Source organism: Anneissia japonica, unplaced genomic scaffold (genome assembly GCF_011630105.1).
Source record: "Anneissia japonica isolate Jap-2015-1 unplaced genomic scaffold, ASM1163010v1 scaffold1826_len1998817_cov189, whole genome shotgun sequence".
In the NCBI taxonomy this organism is placed as follows: Eukaryota; Metazoa; Echinodermata; class Crinoidea; order Comatulida; family Comatulidae; genus Anneissia; species Anneissia japonica.
The window spans coordinates 1,896,999-1,916,297 of record NW_022742159.1 but is presented as its reverse complement, the minus strand read 5'-3'; the positions used below and the strand labels follow the sequence as shown (position 1 = coordinate 1,916,297).

The following is a 19,299-nucleotide window of genomic DNA, read 5'->3' as shown; positions in this document are numbered from 1 at the left end:
TATGTATATATATATATATTATATATATATAAATATATATATTATATATATAAAGTGTCTCTGCTAGTATCATGTATTTAGACCACAGAGACATTACGATATATGATTATGTCAACCCCTTCGCATTTTCTCCTATAGAAGTGACTGAAACGCTAACTTAATTGGGCTTAAGTAGAGCAGAGCTTAATAAACCTAGCTTATACGTCGCAGCTTGAAAATCACAGGCTTAGCAAATATTATTCCATTTATTCTTTGATGTGTACCACGTCCGTAAACACTCTATAAACAAGTAGATATAATAACATAACAGGAACATGTTATAAATATCAAAAAACTCACTGATTATCATTAAATAAAACAAAAAGACAGTAACTCCGAAAAGAAACATGTTATATGATGTTATGAAAATGTTATACATACATATTCAGATTCTTATTGTCAGATTTAGTCAATTTATTCTTATTCATATATTTGGTGTAGTTCCTCTTCTGGAATACAAGTTCCAAAGCAAGTGGTTCTTTGTATTGTAATGAGTTTATGCCTAAATGCTTTTTAATATCAGGAAGTCTACATTGACAGCTTATAATAAAACCTTATGACTTCCGGGAGTGTCTTCATATTGTGTCTGATTGGTTCCTTGCCAAATTGTGAGGAGCTACAATATGAATCACGAAGGATAATAATCAACAACAGAAACCAGCAATATATAATAAGCCTAACGAAATGTTGAAAGTGAAAATACAGGCAGCCATTAGCATAAGCTCATTGTATGTACTTGCTGTACTTGCAGGCGTGTAAAGTTCTATCCCAGAATATAATCGTCTATTTACCTAATCAGCAATGGGAATTAATCAAGGACCAGAAGATGGGAAGATTAAATCAGGAAAACAACAGAAGGCGAAGCCAGAACCATTAAGAAAGGAGAAGGGTATTATACAGTCTGATTACGCATGTGCATTAGAAACCCTTGAAGGTGAGACACGATGAATTTGTTGCAAAAACAAAAGTCAACGACTGTTGATGTAGGCCTGCCTTCTTCCTACAATTTAATCGTAATGAAGTGCTCATAATTATATTTTAAATTGCCACCCCAACTACTCTGCTACATTTTAGTTGTGGTAGGCTGTGCTTGGAGGAACTTCAAATGCAGTCGAGGATATAGTTACCAATATTTTTCAAAACCGCAAGGAAAGCCCAATGTATTTTCTACATAGGCCTATTAGGTATTTTTCTATAAAATCGATTAAATAAGTTCCTGAATCCGCTAAATTGTCTTCTTTATCTGGGCTTCGCCCCAGCCTAGACCACTTTCGAGACAATTTGAGCGACGTCCGACCAAGCACACCTCGGGCCACCCCATCATGCCCATGCCCCTCACTTGCCCCCCCCCCCAAGGATTTCAGACACTGGCGCCGCACTGTATAATATATTATATCATATAAAATATAATATATACTAATAATAGGCATATGCATATCTGGTATGATTATATATTAATTAAATTTGTCATATAGCGTGTATATGCAATTATGGGCCTAATATATATTCATTAAATATGTATGGTTACAAACTGTTATAAAAACATTGTATTTACAAATATATTTATATTAATTTATTGACATACAATTAAATTATTGTTAAAGGAAATGATGTCCCAGAAAACGAGGTACGCATTCTTCTCTTAGGAGTTGATGGATCCGGAAAAAGTACAGTAAGAAATTTGATTCTTGGTAACGACACTTTCAAAACTGATGAACCGAGTAGAGGAAAGACAAGGACAAGCTCATATGCCACCTGCGTGCGCAATGGCAGACGTTTTGTTGTCGTTGAAACACCATGTTTGTTTCATACGAGATTTGCACCAAAATTTATTATCACTGAAGTTAACAAGCTAATTGGCCTTACGTTACCAGGTCCACACATTTGCATATTTGTAGTACCAAGCGTCGATTTATCATCTGAAGAAAAGCAAGCAATGGCGAGAATGCAGAGTGCGTTCTTTCCGGGAGCTGCTGATAACTCTATGGTTGCACTAACAAAAATCGATGTCTTGAGCCCCAAAGGCATGAGTCCAGAAGCATATGCATCAGGTGCCGCAGTAGTGATAAAAAAAATAATTGAAAAATGTAATAATCGAGTTGTTCATTTAGGTCTTACCAATGGTAAAGAGGAAGATGAGCTTCAAACCAAAAACCTTGTTGATGTGATCGAAAGTATGCTAGATAAAAATAGCAATAAATTTTATACAAACGAAGCGTACGCATTAGCCCAAGTGAATATGAAAGTACACAAAACACAATTAAAGGAAAAATACTTGAGGACGGAAGCCGGCATATCACTACTCGAGAAAATGAAAAATGTTGAAGGAATGCGTTCTAGGAAAAAAACAGATGAAAATGTCAGCAATGCAACACCTGCGGAGGAAACATTGGAAAAAATGGAAAGTGGACTGAAAACACTTACAGAAAGCATGACTGAAGTGGTATGTGATCAAGTTCGTGAGGGAGTTCTTCAGGAATCAATAACTCCTTTTGAGCTAAACTTAAGACGACTGATAACATCTGGAACTAAGTCTATTGGAAGTTTCCTAGCCTCATTTATTAGTTTTGGCCCATAAACCCTTTACATAGAAAAGCCGAGATTGGAACACGGGCACTGACTTATGGAGCTTTTATTGGCTGTTGAATGGTGCACAGATTTTTACACTCTATACTCGAGTAGCACTAGTTGTTCTCATTAATTAAGATCAATCTTTGAACAGAAAGAAGGGTGCTCAGTCACCATGAGCATCCCTTTTTGAGTACGCCACTGCCAATACGCCTATGCATTTGGAACGACAAGAAAATATATCATAACAGCGATGCAAGTAAAGAGATAAATTCTAAACAACTACTGTTGCTGCTTACTTGGACTCGAATTCAACCCTGGCCATCAGGCGCAAGCTCGGTGGTCTACAGGTATGATGCCAGTCTAGTGATGTGGAGATCGTGGGTTCGAGTCCCACCCGAGAACAACTTGCGATTTTTTTCGCAGTTCTTTTCAAATATTGTGATAATGTTGTTTTCCATGTTATTTGTTTTGTGAATGTCTGTTTAGCCGTTATAAGTGAAGTTTGTTTGGATATTGTAGTTAAGACTTGTTTATTTAATATTTTCTTTTGTATTTTTCTAATGATACATTCCTTAATTAAATGCAAAGCGATTCATATTAGCAAACACACCGAAACTAACAATAATGTTGTATACAGTATAATATTTTTAATTTTAAAGAAGTGGAATTCAAAATTATGTCTCAAAGGTCCTCTTCTAAATCTGTTCACATGTATCATTTATTACATTTACAGTGTAATAATAACCTACCATTATGATGCCTTCAAAATGTTAATTTATTATAACGGCACTAGTGTTAATTCTGATAATAAAGTCCTTGTGGTATTCATAAATTGACCGACAAAATTCCTAACGATGCAGATCAAAGTTAAGTAAGAAATTTGAAAAAAAAAGTGTTGGTGCACTTTTTGTTGACGTTACAAAAAGAACTAAATGCCAAAACGCTTTCGGTACAGCATACATTTCAAAATCATTGTTAAATTTGGCATACGTTATTACTATTTTTGGAATTTATAATACTAATCAAAATCATAACAAAATTGGATGGTTATTGCAAATTTGTATAAAACAAGGTATGATTTATAATAACTAAACAGATATCCTATTATTCTGTTTTACAGTGTATACAATTAACTATGTCTATCAAATTTCGTGTTAAGAATGTGCACAGACCTAACCGAGTATATTTATAGCACATTCAAGTACATCACAGCAAGGAGCCGTACCTCGATTTTGGTAATTTTAAAATAAATTATATGTAAAAACAAGCGTATGTTCACATTTATTTGTATACAACTGGTAAATAATAATATTGTATATAATATTGAGGAATGCGAAAGTAGGCATCTAAAGATTCTCTTCTTATTTTGCGTTCACATGTATTATTTAATACATTCACAGTGTAATATAACTTACCATTATCATGCCTTCAAAATGTTTTATAGGCCCTAAGGGCATTACAGTCCAGTATCTAAGGTTACCAAAAATAGATGGTTTGTTACAATAGTGGATGCAAATTTGCTCTTTTGCATTGTAATAGAGCATGTGTTGATACAAAATCAAAGTTACTAGAGAATCTGATTTGACCTCTGTGACCTGTGACAATAATGTTTATGTTGTTTTCTATCTCTGCAACGCTTGGGTCTATAGAAAGTTGCTGTCAAACTGTTCAGAATACATGCATTTACGTTCTCTAAAACCTTGTTAGTGATAGGGTATGTCGAAGACGACTAAGGTGACGACGACAGAGGATGACTTAGGGAGTTGATGATGCTGATGGAATGATGATGCTGATGGTAATGCATGACGATGATGATGACTTTGACCGACGATAATAACGATGATCATGAACAAGTATGCTTTAAGATGATGGAGGAAGATGATGATGATAATGATGATGTTGATGATGGTTATGAAGAAGGATGGTTTAAGATGATAGAGGAAGATGATGATGATAATAATGATGATGATGATAATGATAATGATGATGATGATGATTATGATGATGATTATGAAGACGGATATGGTTTAAGATGATGATAATGATGAGAGATGACGTTTATTTTGATAATTGAAGATGGTAAAGTTCTTTTTTTTTTCTGGATGAATATGTTGAGTGACTACGATAATGATGATGATAGAAAATTACTTCTCCGATGGAGAACGATAATCAGGGATATGATGCTGTAGAATGACAATGATGTTGGAGAATGACCATAATGATGACGGCGATTTTGATAGTGATGGAAGATTGCGGTATTGGATGATAATGGATGATGATGTTAATGAATGATGATAATATATATGATGATAATCAATCACAAAAATAACAATTAGAGAATGACAATGATGGTGATGAATAATAATGGAGTGATAAATACGGGATGATGTTTAATGGAAGATGATGATAATGGTGTGACATCTGCAATTTTAAAAACATATTTTAACAAAAATATATCAATACAGATATGTCTGAATAACAAACTATACTTTGCAGAAATTTGACTTTCTCTATAATATAATAATTTCAGAAACCTAGGTATTGCAGAAATATGGCCATTTCATATTTGTGTCCCAAAACATAAATTTTAAGATCAATCCTGCAACAGAGTGTGTGTGTGTGTGTGGGTGTGTGTGTGGGTGTGTGTGTGTGTGTGCAATAGTACACCAAAATAACTTCAATAGACCAGTGTAGCAGAGATATAGCAAAGGTTTATTCGATTTAAAAATAATAAATTGAGGTCAAATCAGATTTCAAGTATCTTGGATTTTGTACCCCACATCATGTTTAACCACAATCTCAAAGGATAATTTTATACCAGCTACTTTAAAATCATTTCACCTTAAGGAGCTAATAATAGTGTTAACTGTTATATTTTACAGTTTATATAATTAACCATGTCTGTCAAAAATATGAAGTTAAGAATGTACACAGACTTAACCAAATAGTGGATTGAAATCACATTTAAGTAAATCCCATTAATTAACTCCACCTACATTTTGATAATTTTGAAGTAAACTATATGTAATAATTGAACAATGAATAACATGACAGAATGTCACTAAAGCTGAATTGCTTGATGAGAATGTATTTACAAACTAGGTAACTAATTCAAACTAGAATTATAAAAGATCCTTTGATTCAAAATATCAATTCTATACTCATCACACACTTTAAATTCAACATGTCACTAGATGGTGTTGTAGTCGTATTATAATGGAAACAATGACATGAAGAATGTCAAACATAGCGGATGATCCAAAAAAGTAGTAGATAGAATTAAGTATCAACTTATTAAAAGAATTTACAAACGATCATTTTGTATTCTTAAATTTACTGGTACTTTATTTGCGAGTGTAAGATTGGTAGTTGAAAATGAACAACAAATAAGGATAAATAATTTACAAAGCAGTACTAAACAAATCCGATTGGATGTAGTCAGTATAATGTCCCCGAATGACACCAAGTCCATTCTTCTCAACTTTCCAACATTCCTTCTTTTGTTTTCTCAAACTATCTGTCCGTCCACTCAGTTTAACATTTACTTCTTTTCCTCTAATTGTCAGCACTCCTCGTTGTTCTGTGTCCTCATTACCTTTTGGATGCCGTTTGACAGCAGCTGTTGCGTGTTCAAATTGTCCTTCAAAATATAATGAATTAATATATAACAAGGTTTCGGCTTCCCAGTTCATCAACTTTGAGAGCAGCTTAGCTCAGTCGGCTAATCTGGTGGTAGCCACTGTGTGTGCGCTGAACCGTGGAGATCTCTAGGTCCCCGGTTCAATTCCCATCGCTGCCTCTTGTGTTTCAGCTAGAGGGCTGAAATACAAGTTATATAGCGAACCGTCTTTCGGATGAGACGTTTTAGCCGTTGGTCCCGTGTGAATTTATGCCCCATGTGCACGTTAAAGATCACAGTATACTCTTCGGAAAAGAGTAGGGGATTGTGTCCCGGTGAACTGCCCAATCACCACCAGAAGGACCCCACTGGAAATAGGTCTTCTTCTAGACTTTCGTGGGCTATCCTTGGTGTTTACACCGAATAAATTCAATTAAATCCAATCCAACTTCATCAAATACATTTAAAAATGATTGCTGATAATCATTTGTATCACTTATTGTAAAGAAGCCTATTATTACAAGTATGAATTGTCCTTGCCAAGTAGATTTGTGATAGGCCTAATGCAGATATTAATACCGTACTCGTAAAAAAGAAAAATGATAAGATTGTTATCAACGAAATATATCATAACTTACCCATAATTCCATGTACTCCGTCTGAAAATCCACTTGCATCCTCCATGTATATTCCCAGATACACAGGTTTGTTTAAATTATCTTTCGGCACATGACGTCGCACAACAAAGTTCACCCCCGGGGCTAATGTGACGTTCGCATGTTCTCCATATACTTTTACTGAAATGTCTCGAATTTTAAGATTTCTCGATTTACGCCAGTGTAATCGAATTTCGTTATTAATTATGATTTCGCTCGGGTTAATTAGAATATCAGAGTATATGGAGTAAGGATCGTTTGGTGGATCTTTCACAAACGCTATTTGTCCAAAGTATGTTTTTCTGTGCTTTGCAGTTTCATGAACTTGGTCTTCACCAATAAGAAGTGCATTGACGAAAATACCTGCAACATAATAGCAAGATTATTCAGCAAGTTAGTGCAACATAAGTAATTAGTCAAATATTGATAACGACTATTTCTATATGTATATGTAAGTAAAGCGTAGTCAAAACATTACTAGTCGGAGAGTTTGGGCCAGATTATGCAATATTTTGTGGGGAGATCGCAAATCCTCCTCATAGCGAATCTGTTTGTTTCCAAACATATGCTGGTGCTAATTGTGTAGAGGACAATCGTAGATAAAGTGCCTGGGCTGGACTTGAGCAACTTGCAAAGCAAAGGTTCGTACCCTTTACCACAAGGCTGAGAGTCACAATTATGTATTGATTTCTAAAATAAGTAAATGTATTAGAATAACTCATAACGTTATTCATTCTGCTGTATTGAATACGACTGATACTAATAAACACATTAGAACACAGTTTACCTTTACTTGGATCGGCAACTAAATTGAAGACATCATCGGGATTACCGTTAAGATCAAAACATACACTGATATTACTTCGAGGAACATGTACTACAAAATGTGGATCGTTATCACCTGTTGGAAATGGAGTAATGCTTATTGTAAATACTGGCAGGCGTTATCGTACATATTTATATATGTAATATCTTTATATATCGCAGATAGGTGGATTTGATTTACAATAAAAAAATATTCAGTTATCTTTATGATATGCCTGCAGACTTAAGCTACAACTCTTTAGGCTAGAACTGGCAATCAATCATAATATCATAATCGACATCCTCTTCCTCATCATTAACATGATCATCAACGTCATCGCGATCACCTTCGCCTTCACCATGGCCATTGTCATCGTCGTTTTCATCGTCGTCATCATCATCGTCGTCATCATCATCATCACAATTATAATCATCATCAACATCATCATCACTATCATCATCATTATCATTATTATGTATTAATATTTAGTATTATTATTTATACAGCAGCTTGGCAGTCGGCTAAACTGGTAGTAAACCCTGTATGTGCGCTAAACCATAGAGATCTATTGGTACCCTAATAAATTTTTATAGCTGCACCTTCTTGTGTTTCAGCTAGAGGGCTGAAATGCAAGTTGCTATAGCGCACCGTCTTTCGGGTGAGACGTTTAAACCGTTGCGTCCCGTGTGCATTGTAGCTCATGTACACGGTAAAGAAAGCAGTTCACTCTTCGAAAAATAGTAGGGAATTATCTCCCAATTCACTGCTCAATCACCACCAGGAGGACCCCACTGGATTATGAGATAGAGTCGTAAATGTCTTACATATGTCTAAAATCTGCAAACTTACACCACGACTTTTCGTTCCTTGTATTCTGGCATGACGTGTACAAGTCTGCTCTTGGTGCCATGTCCAGGGACCCTCTTTCCACAATTCGCATCACTTTCTCTTGATCGCTGTCTTGTTTTACATAGTAGAATGTGAAGTTATTTGACAACAGAAAGTTGTAGCGCTCAGCTCTTGTGGTGATCTCATTTCTTATAAAAGTTCCAGGGCCTTGCTCTTCAAGATACGACTCGAATAATTCAAGTAGTGTGTAGTAAGCCCACGCGCGTGCCATCATGTCCTCGGGATAGCGAGCGTTATACTGGAATTCATCAGGTGGTCTCTGTTTGGAAATATGCATACGAACATTGTAATATGTGATCGTTTAATTTGTATCTTATACTAGATCTACACTCAGAGTGTAAATAATTTGGAATTAAACATAAGAACAGCATCGATTTATTCTGATACAGTATATGGACAAATCATTTATGGCATTTGTGGAGAATCCTTTGCCAAGTACAATATCAGCATATCGTAATATTATGGTTAATTGATTATTTATGCCGTGTGACATTTTAATATAAGAACATTACTATATCCTGTATATGTACTTAGGGTGTATAGTTGACTTAATTTGGAAGGCAATACAATAATATAATTATATAACTAATATCAAAAACATACAAATGACTTGTGTTAGACATTATGATTCTGTTGATTATACTGAAAATATAAATATAAATGTTTACTCGATGAAGAGCTACCGCAAGTATGTTCTGCATTATTTTATAAAATATACAACTTTGAGCAAATTCTTGGCAAAGGGAGGCACACGTAGATACATTGTCTTGGACAAATTTATGATTATGGCACCTCTAGAATTCTCACTCTCAGACTTAAATTTGAATATCAATCAATCGACAATTACTCCTTCTTCAAATAATATTAAGTCGGAAATTATTTTTAATACATATTAATAGTTTAGGCCCATCCCTGCGCCACTGGTTATTGTACTCCATCATCTTATTTCTACTTACCTTAGCATCCGCAGTGGCTTCAAAGTCTGTGTCTCGACTTATAGTCTTTATCCTAGATTTAAGAATATCTCTTTGACGGTAGTCATTTAGTCGACCAACCACTACGATTTCGGATCCATTGAAGTAATTTTTGAATACTCTTGTACTCAAATCAGCAGCAATGCCATCGAGATAGAAAACTTGGATGTCATAAAGTAGTGGTGTCGCAACTTCATCATAAAAACCTGCAAGCAGTTCGACAGCGTCAGACGAAGCTGGTATGCTTCTAGCTATTCCATAACTGGTCAGCGCTAGTCGATTTAAGAAGTCCATATCCACATCATTTCCGAATCCTAAACAGAAAATGGAATATTCCGGTTGCCCTCGTCCTGCATCCTCTACATTTTGAATGATTCTGTCAAGTACGATCTCTCCTTGAGTTGGTGTGCCATCAGTAAGAAGAATAACAAGACCAAGAACGTCCTCGTCCTGACCAGTTTGTTCGAGATCTTCATTCTCTTTACGAAGCTGATTAATTCCGTCAAGTACAGCCCGATTCAAGTTTGTTCCTGTAGTTTTTTGATAAACACATTATATCATCTTAATTTTAGAGCTAACAAATTCCATCAATGACTGATATAATTTGGTAAAACATGTGCAATGTGTACATATCATCCCCGTTTTCTTTTCTTTTTTTCTTTTTTTTCTTTTCTTTTTTTTTTCTTTTTGTTTTGAAGAAACTCATTAGATGGTGATAAACAGTAAATTAAAGACAAACAACATTTTACAAAGTTTATTAGTACACAAGCATTCGACCACGCAGTCGTCTTCACCAGGTGAAGCTACAAGTAGAGTAGTTTTAGTTCTGTCGAACACGACACAGTAATGTCACTGAGGACATGCTTACCGTCCAGTGGGTTAAGATCCTCTACAAACTTCTGTGCATCTCGTACATTACTTGGCGAAGCTTCCACCATGTCAGCACTGAAAGGAAAAACTGTATTGGAAAACGCAAGAATATTAAATCGATCGCTTGGTCTCACATCATTCAGAATAGTAGTAAAGGCTTTCTTCACCTGCTTCAGCTTCAGGCCGTTCATTGAGTCACTAACATCGATAACAAACACCACGTTTTTCCGAAGAGCTTGTAGAATGTTTGGTGAAAAGTGGTGGACAAAATAATCGTTGTAGAGCTAAAAATAAAAATTTGTAGAGCTATGATTTGATCATTTATACATATTTTTTTTTTATACTATTTCATATTTACTATATTTATAGTCAGATTGAAGAAATATTATATGGCCTACTTACCTGTATATCCCCACCATCGTTGCCATGTATGACGTCATACTGGACGACGAATTCCCCCTTGATACCAATGTCACTGTAGGCTGACTGTTCACTCTCCGACGGACTAAATCTGACAGAGCTAATAGTGGAGCGCTGCTGTGTGACAGCACCCGGCAGGTCCCTGCGCTTAGGAACGTTCCGGTTGTTGGTGAATAGAATGCTAGCATCGGTGAATCGTATACCCGCCGGTTCAGCAATACGTACATCTATGTTGAAGTCTTCCACTAGCTTTAAGAAAATATAAATATTATTTCGTTATTTCATAGTCAAAACATTTTTAATATTTTATTTTGCCAAGGCAATTATGTTAAGTTTAGTTCAGTTCAACACACAATTTAGAACTAGGCAGTCAAGTTTGTAATTCAAACTATCAAATTGATATACATTTCTTATTGTTATCAAACTCAGTCAGTGCAAAATTATTATTGATTGGGACTGTTCCGACATTTTAGGCCTACAAAATTCATTTTAACAAATAAATAATAATCGGGCTATTACTAATTTTATCTCCTGCTCTCAATTAACCATTTCAAGCAAGAACCCTTTTAAATTAATTAGTGGTGTAAATTTGTCTCACCTCTCCGGGATACAATTTGATGACTTCTGCATATTTGCCTTTTGTTCTTCTCAACAGTCGTTCGTAGGTAACTTGGATTTGGGCTCGGCCGCTTGCACCAACGGGTACAGACACGACTAGTATCTTCGAAGTTCCCCTATTACATAAAATTCGTTGATGACAATTAGTGTTAGAATAGTGTGTCTTTAAACAAAATATGTTATTCAGCTTTAGGCAGGGTCAATGATATGATATGAATTCTGTGACTAGAATTGAGAAAATATTATCCTACTACCGTTACAGGAATTGAGCCCAGGATATTTGGATTGAGAGGCAAGCATCGTAGCCGCTAAACTATTCAACTCAACTCTAATTTTGAGTTACCATTGCAACTATAAACGGAACATGTGTATTTTAAAATTATTTTATGGTCGCATTTGATCTGCTAAATTAGTACACCCAATCTTCCGTTAATGCATTAATGTATGGCAAATGTATGGGCGTATTTACAAAAACTAAGAACCATTCATAAATCAATGCTTTAAATAGCACTAGTTCCTTGGTGTTGACGCAATGCTTACCGGATTTCTACAAAGCCGCCGTTACCATTGATATCCAAGGGTCCTGGGAGAGTTGTTGGAAAGATAGACATGTCATAAGCGTCACTAGAATAAGTTGAGCCATCAATATCCCTAGAAAATATAACAAGATAGCTTGATGAATAGATTTATTCAGGTACGAAATACTGACTTAATAATTTCTAGTGGGGTCCTTCTTATTGTGATTGCGCACATTGAAAACAATCCCCTAATTTTTTCCGAAGAGTCCCCTGTGTTCCTCTACGTGCACATGGGCCAAAATGCACACGGGACCAAGGTCTTAAACGTCTCATCTGAAGCTTAAAAAAAGGAAGAAAAAGCTATCGTAACTTACAAGAAAACCGGTGACCTAGAAAAATCTCCATAGTTCAGCACACACACGTTTGATACCACCAGTTTAGCCAACTGAGCAAAGCTGTTCCTAAAAGCTGCTCAGTTGGCCAAACTGTAGTTGTCACTCGGCCCTGAACAGGTGATTTTTTTTTAGATAACTTGATTTGATTACTCCTTTCCTTTTTTTAGTTGGAAGGCTGAAATGCAATTAGGCTTAAAATATATAGCGCATTACATTGTGGACAAATATTTTAAGCCATTGGTACAATGTGCACGCTAAAAAACAGAAGATAATATCCAATCGGTATGTTATGCTAAATTCCTCACAAAATGGATCTCACTAGAATTAATTCTTCGTACTTTAGTAACATTGTGTTTTTTGCACCAAAGCGAACCGACCAACCACAAAATCAACCAATCAATAAATTATCCTGATCTGTATTTTTGGAAACTTAACTAATCTAAAAGTAAAAAAAAAAACAAAAAACAAAAACTGAAACGTCATAGGAAAGTTTCCCAGCGAGATAGCCTGGTTCTCACGAGAGCCCTAGGATCCGGATTGGGAGCTAACCGTTAGCGGTATCCGGATACGCTAACGGTTAGCAAGCGCTATCGGTTAGCAAGTTGAGGCCGTTTCTATCATCAACTAATCACACGTACGCGTTTACAATTTCCAGTTTCTTATTAGCCAGTGATTCGATCATCATATTGTTGGTATCCGGATCGGGATTTTCTCGCATGGACACACGGCAGCTAACGGTTAGCAGGATCCGGATCCTGCTAACCGTTAGCTGCCGTGTGAGAACATAGCCTCTGTCTGATATATTTATCATAAATCTGTTCTTTTTAAAAATTCACTAGATCATGAATGATGAGCCACACCCGCTACACTGTAAATTCAAATAAAACCGTTCTGGTATTAGACTGTGTGTCCCACGCTCCTCACGATGCCGCTTCAGGCAATCGTTTGTTCCTGGTGCCATTCACAAAATACAGCTCAATAGTTAAACGTGTGTAATAATTTGCTTGCTGACTTACGATAATAATTAAGTGTATATGTATAGGTAATGTATTTTGACGTTTATTTAAATTAGTTAAGTCTTTGTTGCTATAACATAATTTTTTCTGCCAGTGGAAACAGAATTTTCATGTTATTTTTTTTGTTACTTGAACAATGAAATATCTTTTATCTTGTATCTTGTATTATCCAAAGGAATTACTCACAGAAACAATATACAGTTCAATTAATCACTAGGGGCCTATATCATTTTAATTATCTACCCATGTGGTATTTTAAAAATGTGTTAGCACGTCGCTGATTAGTACATTTATATAAACAATGTTAAGTTTATAAACTTACATTTTAAACGATGAAATAACAGCATCACTAGGCATATCATATCGGAAGACAACCCTGCCATTACGGGAGCTCAGGTTATCAAAGAGTTTGAATACCTCCGTAATCGAGTACCGAGCACCAATAGTACACTTTATGTTGAACCGCCGCAAGTCAATCCCGTCCTTGAAAAAAAAAGTTATAATAAAGATTAACAGTACATAGGCCTATATAACGTGTGAGTTGCATGATTAGGATTATGCAACCATTTATAAAACAAATAATATATAGATTCTAAGAGCAAACACAAACAAAATGGATAGCTAGAAAACTAATTCAAAATAAAATAAATAAATATAGAAACATACAGATTGTTCTAAAATAATGCCGGGTGGTACAACTTCATGTGGCTCTTCAGTAACTGCAAAAATAAAATAACTGATTACTTTATTAGGGTTATGACGTGCTACACAAGTCACAGTAACTTACAATCATATTAATAAAAGCCTGATTATCTGCGAATTATGTTATTGCTCACCTGTTGGAGGTTGGTAATCTTTTACAAGAGCGTTAAAGAGAGCAAAGTCATCACTACTGAACGTGACCAGTGGATGCGAAAAAGATCCATCATTAACTTGTCGTGTTGTTGACGGATCGACAAACACAAGTGGTGTCAGTGGAGTGAAGAACTTGTATTTCTGGGCAACACTGATAATTTCTGCTGCAATCATGGGATCATTAGTTCTAGCATAACGGTCCAAGAGGTATCTGACTCGTAGATAAGCCCATACCCTCTCTACAACATCGGTGGGAACGTATTGGGAGTTAATTGCTGGTGAAGGACTCTGATAAGAAAGAGATAATATTTAAATTGAAAATATAATTATCGCATACTATAACTTTAAAATTCATTTTTTAATAGAATTATTGGTTGTATACATTTACGTTAATATTCTGTTTTGTATTCTTTTACACTAAACATTTTCTTATCTATTATGAACTATTTTGAAAAAATGCTTTGTCTACCGTAACAGACGTATCTGCTTGGAAAGTTTGTCGTCTGCCGGTATCAGATCTTCCTGTTACAATTCCTCTTAACACACCAGTGGCATCGTCTTCAAGTTTGCCTGCAGATGGAATTTCAGATCCCAAAAAGTACGGTTGTGATGTAACTGCTGTAAGGGAGTCCACGTTAACTTTTCCTTTTGAATACTCAAAAGTAGTATCCATGAGTACGGCTGAAGATATTTTACCATATAAGTCTTCAAGACGTTTCGCAGCGTCATCATCAACATAAATTTTAGTAGCGTAACCATCGTTCTGGGCTGATAGTCGAACAAGGAACTCAAAGTCTGCATCAGGTCCGAAACTGACTGCGTAAAGAGAGTGTGCGCTATTGATGTTATCTGTCACGTGACGGACTAGTTCATCGGTATCTGTTACACCGACACTTGGCTTGCCGTCAGTAAATAACATAATCATTGAATATATTTCATCGTCACTGTCGGACACATCACGCGCACCTCGATCAAGAACCTCGTCAGCTTTTATCAGTGCCGAGTACAGGTTTGTATCTGAAATTATAATAAAAAGAGTTGTTATTGCATTATCTTACTTGTTGCAGTTACATGATCCTATACACATAATATATCTAAAGTATTTCTCAGCGTATTTATTGTTAATTAATAAGTTTATGTCTATTCGTTTCCGATTGTCTTGTCCAGGTTACAGTGGCGTATCTATTGGATTGGATTTATTCGGTGTAAACACTAAAGATAGCCCATAATGTCTAGAAGAAGACTAATTTCCAGTGGGGTCCTTCTGGTGGTGATTGGGCAGTACACCGGGAGACAATCCCCTACTCTTTTCCGAAGAGTGTACAGCGTTATTTAACGTGCACATGGGCAATAAATTCACACGGGACCAACGGCTTAAACGTCTCATCCGAAAGACGGTGCGCTATTGGAACTTGTATTTCAGCCCTTTAGCTGAAACACAAAGAGAGGCAGCGATGGGAATTGAACCAAGGACCAAGAGATCTCCGCGGTTCAGCGCACACACAGTGTGCACACGGGGGGAGGGGGCGCAGTTGAAATGGGGGAGGGGGATCGATGATCAATTGAGGGGCGCTAACTCACAAAATAATGTGATTTTAGGTGATTTTTAACTACTTGCAAGTGATTTTTTTGGGGGTGACGACTGGCGAGTAATTTTTGGAGGAGCATGTGCCCCCTGCGAACCACCCCCCAGATACGCTGCTGCCAGGTTAGCGTCAGTTCTGAAAATTGTGTATTGTGACGTAATACTTATTCACTTCTTTGTAATTGGAATCATATATTGGCAAAAAATTGGTAAAAATAAAATAAGTGGTTTGAAAATGTACTCGCGTTGAAAATTATAATTTCTTTATCAAAATGTTTAACAAATGTTTTGTAAGTAAGGTATAAAAAGTAAACCAATTAAGAACAAACTATATGGAATGGGTTTTATTCATAGTGACGCGGTGCCACGTGATTTTCAAACTTAGCCATAAGACCTGTCTCTTATACACATCTGTGGTGTTGAGGGTGGGCTTCGCGTTGTATATGTAAGGTAAATTTGGAGATAAATTGAAAATTTATTTATATTTCATGACATGATTTACTGTTATGTTTCTAATCAGATGCCACACCAACCTGGTTCTTTACAGTATAATCACCATCATCATCGTTACTTTATCGTCGTTATGGTCATTAGATAATAATGCTACTGAAATGTTATTTTTAAATTCTCATGAATTTTACAGACACTAAAAACATATTTAGAGCACCCCTTTCATAAAACAATTAAAATTAATTATTTCAAAAATGTAAACTTAAAAACTAAGGACACATCATAATATTTTGTATGGTATCAAATTAGGTATTTACATGTTTCATCATCATTGAACGATCTAAATCTAAATATAAATATAGAAGTTTATATAGCGTTTTGCCAGTGGATACAAAGCGCTTGGATAGGTGGACTAGGAGCTCGATCAATACTAAAGATGGCAGAATAAAAATAACTTTAACTTACAAAGTATTATTTATAATGCTTATGGATTTTTAATACTAAGTTTAATTTAGAAGAAAAAAAATACCCATTGAATGAAAAAATTAAAATGTTTTATATAAAATGATTGCATGTAAAAAAGATGCACAGCATTTTGCCTTAAAATTAATATTTACAATAAGTACACGTCAAAAAGCTCCTAAATAAGCTGTCACTTGTGTCAAAGTAAAAGAGATCGTCAAGATAATATTAGGATTCGTACATGTTATCAGAAAAAAAAATCAATGTAGATAATGCCTTTTTTTCAAATTAATCCTCATTATAAAGCTAAACAAACTAGGCATTATCTTTGCGGAAATCTATAGTAATATTCATCACACTGACATCTGATTGGATAACTGCTTCCTGCCTCTGTGTGAAATCAACCGTTCAATACTGTATTGTGGAATTTAGTGTAGTTAATGCCTTATTCCAAATTATTTGTAGTGGTGTGTGTGTAGATAATGCTCATTTGAAAAAAAAAATCATATTTAGAGTAATATTTTTGGCTTTCTAGTAAATTAAGGTGATAGATTATACCCTCAGGCATCATGTAAGCCAAACACCTCAATTTTGAAAACAAAATGCAGTTTTTTCCGAATCAGGGCATGATATTCTGATTCTTTTTTTTGGTGGTGTTGCGTTTTCCATTGAATTGACGACAGTTTGGCACAATGAGTGCTCGGCTTGTACAAGGATACACCAAAATACACAGCGAGAGGTGCGACCCATCTACCACAAAGATGGAAAACCGAGCCACAATCTTTCCGCCAACCGTTTCTACCCAAAGGCCTACTGTGGTCATTATGATGTATTTGACCTATAAGGGCAAACTTACCTCCTCCATCAGTTAATCTGTTGATAAAATTCTTTGCATCAACTTTGTTGTTTGTGTACGCTTCGGCTAGCCCATTCTGCCGCCATGATTTTGGTTGGTCTGCAAAGCTTATGACGTTGAATCGGTCGTTAGCCCTTAGGTCATCTATAACTGATTTTACCGCCTCTTTAGTCTGTCGTAATTTGTCGCCTAAGCCCATCGAAGCACTGGTGTCGATAACAAATACAACATGTTTTGTTACTTCTCGCAATCCATTCGGTGAAAAATAGTGAACAAAATATCCATCTTTAGCCTGAAAAAGAAAGTACGGATGATCATTTTGGTTTTATCACTTAGTCGTATAAGGTGTCGGTAACATAATGTTATGCATCCAACATCTAGCCTCTAGATAAAAATGACGAAATAACGAGAATACCTAATGAATTGTCCAAACAATGAATATTGATAAGGTATTATAAATATTCTTTCAGATTCGTTTTGTTGAAATGACTTTCTTTAATTATATTTTGTGTGTTATACATGCAACGAGCTGGTTAGACAAAACAAAATATATACTAATTTTTGAGCTTGTAGAAGATTCCCAAATTTGAGGTCAGGTGTTGGAAACTCTCACTGTTCAACTCACTTTATTACATTTGTCTCTCTCTTTCTAAAAGTAAAAATGGGTACTTGGTATAGGATGTTGTGGCATTCAATGTACTAGCTTCGTGCACTGAGTACAAGCGCACGACTAGGTATCACCTCAGAGAGCAGAGAAGTTTGCACTTTGTGCTAGTTTGCCATTGCTTGTTATCAGACTAGTGACCAGGGGTATAGTAGGCCTAACTTTCAGCGCCTTTGGTCGTTCAATTTGGAATAGGCGCTAAATATATATTTGGCATTATTATCATTTTATCTCAGCAAAATGTTTTTGTCATGAATAGTTAATAAAAAAAAAAACAAAGACAGAATAAAAAAAATAAATAAAAATGATATGGAATTCTGTTCTGCAGGTACGTTACCAACTTGTTTATTGGATATATGAAATGTGGTTCACCTTAAACCTACCTCCATGTAACCACCCGATGTATCGTGTTCTACATCATATGTTATAACCATGTCTCCCTTTATTCCACCTGAACTATCAATGTGATTATTCTGTTCTTCGACAGTGAAATCATACAGTAAGCGTCTGGCCGTGTTGCCTCTGCGTACAACCTCACTTGTGAGATCAATGTCTTGTCCATTGTCCACGTGATTTTCAAACTTAGCCATAAGACTGTCAATCTGTTGCGGTTCAGTTACGTACACTGCCATCCGGAGAAAGTTGACAATCTAATTATGGTTAAGAACGCAGTTAAAAGACGCAGAAAACAGAAAGTATATTTTCGTTTTATCTCATTGCCTAAAACTTAGCATGACTATATAAATTAGATTAGGAACACTGACGGTAAAGTTGTACTGTCATTAGCTAACAATTTGAAAAATTGAATTTCAAATTTTGATTCATTGGAATTTTGAATGAGATAAAAATTCTCCTTATCAATTAACGGACAGTTTAATAATATTTGTATTTATTCTTTTGCATCTATAGACCACAGCTGGTAATAAGCGATTTCAGGATAGTTGTAGTCAAAATGTCAGCAAATCAGTGGAAAGATATGTTTTTGATATTTTGGGGAGACAGTAGGCCCTATATCCT

The 19,299-nt window shown here is 35.6% G+C and overlaps 2 protein-coding genes across 2 annotated transcripts in view; one reads left to right on the top strand and one right to left on the bottom strand.

Moving 5' to 3' along the window:
* Nucleotides 1–357: 357 nt before the first annotated feature.
* LOC117118952 (GTPase IMAP family member 7-like) lies at nt 358–5,217 on the top strand. Its single transcript, XM_033263693.1, has 2 exons — nt 358–973; nt 1,644–5,217. The coding sequence occupies exons 1-2, from the start codon at nt 841–843 to the stop codon at nt 2,615–2,617; spliced, it is 1,107 nt and encodes a 368-aa protein (XP_033119584.1). The 5' UTR covers nt 358–840; the 3' UTR covers nt 2,618–5,217.
* An 84-nt stretch (nt 5,218–5,301) lies between these two features.
* LOC117118951 overlaps nt 5,302–19,299 on the bottom strand; it is a 41,834-nt gene continuing 27,836 nt past the window's right edge. The window contains exons 14-28 of the mRNA XM_033263692.1: nt 18,666–18,932; nt 17,619–17,910; nt 14,735–15,282; nt 14,247–14,553; nt 14,077–14,129; nt 13,733–13,893; nt 12,022–12,132; nt 11,462–11,597; nt 10,846–11,112; nt 10,442–10,727; nt 9,556–10,103; nt 8,540–8,858; nt 7,673–7,786; nt 6,868–7,248; nt 5,302–6,250 (exon numbers count right to left, since the gene is read on the bottom strand). Coding sequence (XP_033119583.1) covers nt 6,012–6,250; nt 6,868–7,248; nt 7,673–7,786; nt 8,540–8,858; nt 9,556–10,103; nt 10,442–10,727; nt 10,846–11,112; nt 11,462–11,597; nt 12,022–12,132; nt 13,733–13,893; nt 14,077–14,129; nt 14,247–14,553; nt 14,735–15,282; nt 17,619–17,910; nt 18,666–18,932 — 4,029 coding nt within the window. The 3' untranslated portion in view covers nt 5,302–6,011. The remainder of the gene's footprint in view (nt 6,251–6,867; nt 7,249–7,672; nt 7,787–8,539; nt 8,859–9,555; nt 10,104–10,441; nt 10,728–10,845; nt 11,113–11,461; nt 11,598–12,021; nt 12,133–13,732; nt 13,894–14,076; nt 14,130–14,246; nt 14,554–14,734; nt 15,283–17,618; nt 17,911–18,665; nt 18,933–19,299) is intronic.

Excerpts from the sequence above, each read along its gene's own strand:
- LOC117118952 (XM_033263693.1), top strand. The coding sequence starts at position 841 with ATGGGAATTAATCAAGGACCAGAAGATGGGAAGATTAAATCAGGAAAA. Across the intron at positions 974-1,643 it reads TGCATTAGAAACCCTTGAAG|GAAATGATGTCCCAGAAAAC; the intron begins GTGAGACACGAT and ends TTATTGTTAAAG.